A 7,815-nucleotide genomic window follows, 5' to 3' on the forward strand; every position below is an offset into this window, starting at 1 on the left:
AAAATAAACTATACATTTTCTTAAACGGATGTCAAACTAAGAACAAATGATTACCTGGAACAAGCCTCAACACTAAGTCACAATTAGCACCTGACTGAGAGCACTTCCACATTATAAGAAGCTAGACCTTGCTATTATCTTGAAAGGAAATAAAGAAGCATGGATTGAAGCATAATAGCAAAAGCCCTCTGAACCACCATAATGTTGACTAAATCATATGCTACCATTCAGTGGCAATCAGTTACACTTAAGCGAGATAGTTGTGAGAAGTAAGAAAATGATTCTTGGCATGACTGACTGTGAGTGACTGAACATCTCTTGAGGGCATAATAAAGAGAACCACATCTTAAACCTTTCAGACCTGGCGTCCATTACTATGAATGTGACACTGCTTTAGATCTTGTGGATGAAAGGTTGTATGTTTAACAGCCAATCAAATAGCAATATAGCATTTTAGGCAAAGTGCAAAAGTAATGTAGCTTTAAAAAAAATGCAATATTAACAGGCTTCTCATAACAGTTTGTAAGATTTCTTGTAATATTAAACTGATTTGTATGGCATAAAATCAACTGTAGCATTACAACTTTGCTCATTAAGTATTAATTTTTTGTCAGGCTCATACCATTTGATATATTTTTTATTATTTCTAGTAGCCAATATTTCGAGTCTAAATAATCTAGTTCACAGTTTGCTGCATACAACGCTTTGTGGTCTTTTATTTAGTTATTGTGAATAGACAGTTAATCAGTGCCATCTCTTTAAATCTAGATTACATCATTTCTTTTCCATGCTTTGCTCTTTGAAAAATCAATGCTTGATTAATTGCAAAAACCTGGACTTTGCTGAGCAAAAGGGTGATTGTGTCTAAATTAAGGAGCACAAACAGCTTCATTTCAGCATCTTGCTTCCACCTGATTATGTTCTTGTTCAACTTTTTGATGTATTAGAAAGCAGTAATATTGCCTGTAAAAGGATAGACAACAAAGTGAGCTCATATAACAAGCATAACGTGTTATAAGGAATAAATTAATAATGTGAACCAGGCAAATGTATGGACAAACTGTCTGCCTTCACTGCCTTCGAATGCTGCTAGTATATAGCCATAGGAAATACTGAGACACTTTCTATTTTTCATTATTTGCCCTGAATCCTCAGTCTAGACATGCTACACAGCAGTGTTCAGCTGTGTCTGCCCATATTGCTGTTTGTCAGGCTGGCTATAGCCACTGTGACAAATCACCAGCAGGCAGCCTTGTTAAAACACTGATGTGGTTTAATGGGTGATGTCCGAGACTTGGGTACATCTGATGAGCTCTCAGCAGACATTAGTGACCAGCCGTATCCACTAGAGCGATCACAATTCTGGCTGTAGTTTGCCAGTAATACATTTCTTTTTCACATAGAGAAGAAAGTTATTTCTAAACTGAATCTAGACTATGCAGTCATTTTGTTTCTACGTTGACTAAATCATTACGAACATGTTATCTAAAAGTTGTCGGCATTCATATACAGTATGAGACTGGCCTAAATCCACAAAGCCCAAAACAGTGACTTAATTCAGCTACCAAAGCGCCTGCAACAAACTGAAGAGAAAAACGAGCCTTCTTATGTATTTTCAGCCTCAGCCAAGCTCACCCATCCATGAAAATCCCATCTCAGGGAAAGAGGAGGTGAGGACCTGTGAGCACACATGCACACACACATTTACTCGCACACAGCAGACAGCAAAGGACACGCCACCAGATCCTCGCTAAAGCCCTTTATCCTTATCATAACTACTCCCACAATTACTCACATGATTACTCACATACCTGTTTCCACCAAGCCATGCTGCATTTTTACTGTCCTGGTAATACGAAAACCTCTAGGCACCCAACATTAACTGGGCCGCCACAGACAGGCACACACACAACGGTTAAATCATGCTGGTGTATGAGAGCGTGAGACTTGATACTTAACGCGCAGACAGATACAAAAGGAGGCATGCTCACATATATACTACACAAGCCATCTGAAATAATATCAACATGACTGGCTGCAAACAGCCACTTCTGCAGTTTACTTTACATCTCTTAAAATCTTTGAGCTTTGAAATGGCAAGGACTTACTCAATGGCGTAATGAGCAGACAGCATAACAAGAAGATGAGGCTGATTTAACTCCACTTACAAATTTACACAAAAAATGAACGGGCTTAATTACACAGATCAACTAAGACTTCAGAGGTGCCAGGAGAAAAAAATATACTGCCTATTAAACATGAGAACAGTGCCACTTCTAGGGTAATCAGAGCTCCACAACACATCAAGCCGTATTAACATACACATGATCTGAACACAACTAATGCTTTCTGCTAAAAGTCCAACATAAAATATGCATGTTTTTAGTGGAAAAGTGTCTAGTAGCGTTGACAAATCATTTCAACAGATAGTAGAGCTCAGTCACGCTGTGCTATTGGGTCCTCTGGATGGATGTTTTTCAAAGGTCGACGCTAGCATTTGGAGCACGAGATGTGCAAGGTCTTACCCACCCACTGACACTTTCAGTTACTAACAACACATCTGATATCGACAACATACCCCCATCAAAGCATTGACTCGTCAATCATCACAGAAAGCCCCAACAGGAAATCCCAAAGGAGGAGAGGACGACAAATGAAATCAAGAGGTAAATAAATGAATCGATGGATGAATAATAGATTAGGCAGCAAGTGGCCCCTTCGAGCAATGCCACGAATGCAATATTAATAAGCAGCTCTTACTGTTCGTCTCTGTGTCATCACTGACACTCTTAGGAGGAGCATGGGCCGAATAACACACAGCTGATCTGTACATTCGATCCGGATTACGGATTTTCTTCAGTCCTTCAGGAAGCAGAGAGAGAGAGTGGAGAAGACAAAAAAGAATTCTGGGAAAAGTACACATTCCCGGATGTACAATAGCTCACAACTTTGTTTTAGTCTTTATTTCCCCCATGCACATTGCAGGAACTTAAAAGAATGTTTCCCGGGGTCAGCAGTGTCGTGTCTGCCGAACCCCGGTCTCCCTCCCATCAGCAAGCCCATGCATCCCAAATGTGTCCATCTCCATGCTGAAGAACACCTCTCCCGAACAATATGCACCGTTCGGCCTCAGAGTTCAGCATGCCTATTTGCTTCTCCCCTTTTTTTATCAAGCACATTCAGGGGTGCATTTAAAGGGATTACTTTGGCCTAAGGGTGCTGCCTTGTGGGGAGAAAATGCAGTTTCATTTGCAGGCAGGGGTATGGACGAGGAATGTAAAAGCAACCCGGTTCTCTTGTAACTTGAGACCGCATGCACATTTTCATTAACTATAACAAAGTATTATAGATGGCTCCAGCTGTTAATGGCTATAAGGTTTTACGCTGCCAAGGGAGAAAACAATCTAGACCACCGCATATAGTAACTCCGATGCTAATTGATTTGTTCAAAAACTCCTGACATGTTGTGTGTGTCTGCCTGTGTTTCTTGTATTTTTTCACTTCGCTCCTCAGTCTTACTGATAAATCTGTAGGTGTTGAAATAAACAGTCAAGAAATAGCCCTTAACAGGTAGCAATGAGGGCAGCAATCACACTCATTGTGGTCCCAGGGCTGTTTGGTGAGGCTCAATTTTAGTAAGCTACACCAATCGATGAAGTTAATGTGTGTTTCTGTGTGAGGCAGGTAGAGAATGATCGAGACAAGCCGAAAGGATCTGTCACGACTCCCCAGGAAGAAGTGCCATCTCCATCTATCCCTGCCATTTACTAATTCAATTAAAAAGCATATTGTCAAACTAAGAACTGTGGGGGAGAGGACTATGCAGAGATCTTTAAAAGTTAATTTTCTACATAATGGCCGCTCAATATATAAAAAATCCTGCTTTGTAAGCTTATATCCTCCCTGCTTATACTAATAGTCAGTTGTTGTAATAAACAGCACCCTATAACAGCCTTTCTGCCATTCTCTGAAGGAACCACCAAATTCAAATTGATCTGTATAGAAATATGGAGCATAGTTGAAGTTTAAAGTAATTGTTCACCCAAAAATTAAAATCACTTATGTCATCATTTACTCACCCCCATGTCCTCAATATCTGTATTAAATATCTTTTTTGTGTGTTCCACAGAGAAAAGAGAGTCTGGCTTGGAAAATGATGAGGGTGAGTAAATGATTTTTTGGGTGAACTGTCCCTTTAACTGTGCAGTTCTCTAGCACATCTCAATCCACGGTCGCCACCTTCCATAGGTACAGTCCCACTCCCAGTTCCTGGCAATGTAAAAAGTGAGCTGGGTCATATCAGGAGACAGAAGAACTCTATGGGGTGCGTGAGACATTAACCATGTTTTCATAGCAGCCTCCAGCTAAGAACAGCCTGTCCTTATGTGCAAAAAACCCTGCCAAATAATAAGGCCCTGGAGAACCATGCTCTATGCAAACATTTTAAATGCTTCAAGGACAAAAGGTTAAAATACAGGCAACAATCAGCGCTAAAATGTATAATGGAAAACTCCCCTAGCATACATGCTGAAAGTGTATAGGCCAAGAGTTTAAATATAACGCACTATATGGGACTCAGAATTTAGTTGTAGCTATACAGTGCAGTGCACTCTATATTAATATGGAGGTGTGGAACACTAGCTCCTCCCCCATACATTGACCTGACAAGCATGACAAAAATAACCGAGCCTGTTCTGCAATGGGAGTCACAAGTCAGGGTTTCTAAAAAGCTCTTGGTTACTGAGATGCATTGGCAGGAAGCAGGCCAGTCTGAGACACGTTTCAAGGCTGGTTGTGTTTGTTTGAATCGGAAATGCACACACAGACATGCAGAGATTGACAATGCAAGGCACATTAACATGCACACACCCACAATTACGCACACACAAAGAGAGAGCTAGTTTAGGTAGTTAGCCTCAGTGCTGTTTTGAAAACAAACGGAGATGTATATTTATGGTAATGCTTGTATTCTTAGCTGACACGGTGTTAAAAATATAAAAGTGAACATTTGGGAAGCTCAATACCACCTCCTTGTGGATTGCTATATTCAGAATCAGAACCCTGGATTTGTCTGGAGTCATGTTTTAATGCCACTTTTATTAGGATAATTTATTAGTTTATCAATATGCATAATTTACTACACAGAAGTGAGATTTTATAATCAAACTTATCTTTCACTTTCTACTAGGCTATTTAACATCATGATAAGGAAAATATCATTATCACAGCATGATTTATAAAGTCATTTTGCTTTCTTTAAAGGTTTTTTATAGGCTAGTTTGATATCAAAAACCATGATAGAATGATTGTATATTCGCTTTAGCCAATCGAATATTTGTAAGATATGATATCATGATTCCCTAAAATAAGTTTATTTTAACTCAATGTCGCCACCTTGTGGCTAATAAAATATGATTTGCTCTGATCTGACACTGAAGGTGAATTTCAAACAAAAAATCCTCGCAACTAATGACGACTTCCCAAAACCTCGTTGTTCATACGTTTTATATACAATGAAATCTGCTATATGAGAGTGTTGACATCTTGACAAAGCTGTTTAAAGTGTAATTATTGTCATAGAGCCCTAATAATAGCCTACTAAACAATACCGTCAAAAGTAATTAGTAATTAAAAAAACTCATTTGTATTTCAGCCAAATGTAGCAGCGACATACTGTGGACATACATTATATTCAACTGTACTAGAGTGTCTCAGAGTGAAAGCAACTCTTGTTGTGTCATACATTCTAGAGACAAATCTGAAAAGTATCCAAAACAGTGTTAAAAAGAAATAGTTATGTATAATCTTCAATGACACATCTTCTTCCTTCGTGGCAAAAGAATAAAAATGAATTTTGCGTTATTGTCGACACATTCCATTGGTTCTATAAAGGTCTGGAAATATCAGACTCTCTCTCAGGTTATACAATAATCTAGTTCAGAGATTTAAACTGCTGTTTATGTGTATGACGTAAAGGGGGCAAACTGGTATGGAAGAATGTGTCCTTGAAGCAAATTTCAAAGTGAAATTTCTTTGACCACCCATCACAAAACCGCTAAAAAGAAGGTCAGTTGAAGTCTATGTACGCGTGAAAGTGACAGAGAGAAAAAAAATCTAGTATTAAACAAGCTTACCAGTAGTGTTTTATACGACTCCAGGATATAAGGTAGTTTTAAGTCAAACTACGGTCTCCAGAACTCTATACCCGCAAACTCAGAAACAATTTACGCAACTGAAGAAGCTTGATAAATCGAAAAAAGAAGTTAGAAATCGACAGTTTTAAAGCTCAAGCTCACAAGTTTTGCTTTGAGCGCGACCGTTAAGGCTGAAGGAAACGGAACGCGAGACGGATTTTTGAATTTTCAGAGGCTCTCGCGCTTTTGCTCCGGATTGTTTTTAAATATATGTGATGCACACTGCTGGCTAGCTACCGATGCTGGCTAGGGTGATGTGATGTGATGTCTCCGTGCTGGAATAACGAGTGTGTGAGGATAAACACAGAGGCTTTAAAATCCCAAAAGCTCCTCGCTTCTCAACTGACGGCTCTTCCTCGCCTGCCTCCAATTTTTTTCCCTCGCACACTCTTGTCGTACAAGTAAAAAATATCCCCGATGTTTCTGACTTACCTTCCGGCTTGTTTTCGGCAGCCATTTCCCCTCCGCGCGCCACATCCTCCTCCTCTTCACGAGCGTTGGGTACCACGCGCGTTCACGCAGAGGACAGCAGCACGAGAAGGGACTGGAGAGGCAGAGGCAAGTCCAACCAGAGCGCACTCACCATTGGCTGTCGAACTATGACTGACCATGTTGTTCTAAAATGGCTTGCGAGACCAAAGCAAATATCCTCCCCTTTAAAGTGTCTCTGAGAACCATTGGGTAAAGCGTGGTGTGTAGATACACCTTAAGAAGAACCGAACCAATCCAAAGTGAGCGCTCGTGAGACGTTCGCGTGCAAATGATAAGGCGATGCAAATGTTTTTCAACTTGCTCAATTCAAAAGCTGAAAACGTATTTCATTCGTAAGCAATTCAGGACAAGTTATTTGTATACGTTTTGTATATGACCTTAATGTATTTAAATATTTGATAATGAATTTGGGGCTATTGAGTTATTGCGTTTTCAAATCATTGCTCTGCTACCATAAGTTCAACCCACTAAAATTGAAAACTTAACTTGTTCGACCACTTTGAATTTATTTATGAAGGAAATCGAGTTAAAACTGAACACTCATTAAGTCACGTAAAATGGCAGAAATGATTGACACGGTTTTTCTTTCGTTTTTTTATTTATTTATTTTTTTACAGTTTATACACACAACTGCTTTTTTATGCTGTTAAAGCGATGTATACCATTAAGAATAAGAAAATAGCAATCAATCTATAGTAGGTTAACCTTGCAGATGAAGCAACGTTGGGCTGAATGCGCGGAAGAGCTGCGCAGGTGCTGAATGGACAGCTCCAGGTGGCAGCAGCGATCCACTCTCACAGTGCGTAGAGAGACAGACCTAGGCTCAAAAACGTCATATGGTTCACTGAAAGTATCCTGCACAGACAGAGAAACAGTTTCTGACAGCCTATTCCACCAGTATATGAATAATGCTGTGGTATAGGTCCCATCTGAATTGCCTTGAAAACCTCAAAACTGCGTTTAGGATATGGAAGTCGCATGATACCCAAGCTGATTAATTATTCGTTAGATTAAGCATTTGTTAATTGCATTGAGCGTATAGATAATGGCTTAAATGTCTCTCTGCCCGCAGCGAATACCCGCTATGAAATGTTATCAATAAAGCGTCATCTTTATTGCTTGCAGTTTC

The 7,815-nt window shown here is 39.6% G+C and overlaps 1 protein-coding gene across 12 annotated transcripts in view; it reads right to left on the minus strand.

Moving 5' to 3' along the window:
* Positions 1 to 6,773, minus strand: part of camta1a (calmodulin binding transcription activator 1a) — a 496,299-nt gene extending 489,526 nt beyond the window's left edge. For 7 of the 12 annotated variants that reach the window (XM_056239719.1, XM_056239714.1, XM_056239713.1 and 4 more), the window contains exons 1-2: positions 6,627 to 6,772; positions 2,761 to 2,862 (exon numbers count right to left, since the gene is read on the minus strand). In XM_056239719.1, coding sequence (XP_056095694.1) covers positions 2,761 to 2,862; positions 6,627 to 6,651 — 127 coding nt within the window. In that variant the 5' untranslated portion in view covers positions 6,652 to 6,772. Of the gene's footprint in view, positions 1 to 2,760; positions 2,863 to 6,626 lie in introns of all 12 variants that reach the window. The other 5 variants (XM_056239716.1, XM_056239711.1, XM_056239710.1 and 2 more) reach the window with 3 other exon arrangements.
* Positions 6,774 to 7,815: the final 1,042 nt, after the last annotated feature.

Source organism: Rhinichthys klamathensis, unplaced genomic scaffold (assembly GCF_029890125.1).
Source record: "Rhinichthys klamathensis goyatoka isolate OS25496 unplaced genomic scaffold, OSU_Roscu_1.1 h1tg000020l_1, whole genome shotgun sequence".
NCBI classification, from domain to species: Eukaryota; Metazoa; Chordata; class Actinopteri; order Cypriniformes; family Leuciscidae; genus Rhinichthys; species Rhinichthys klamathensis.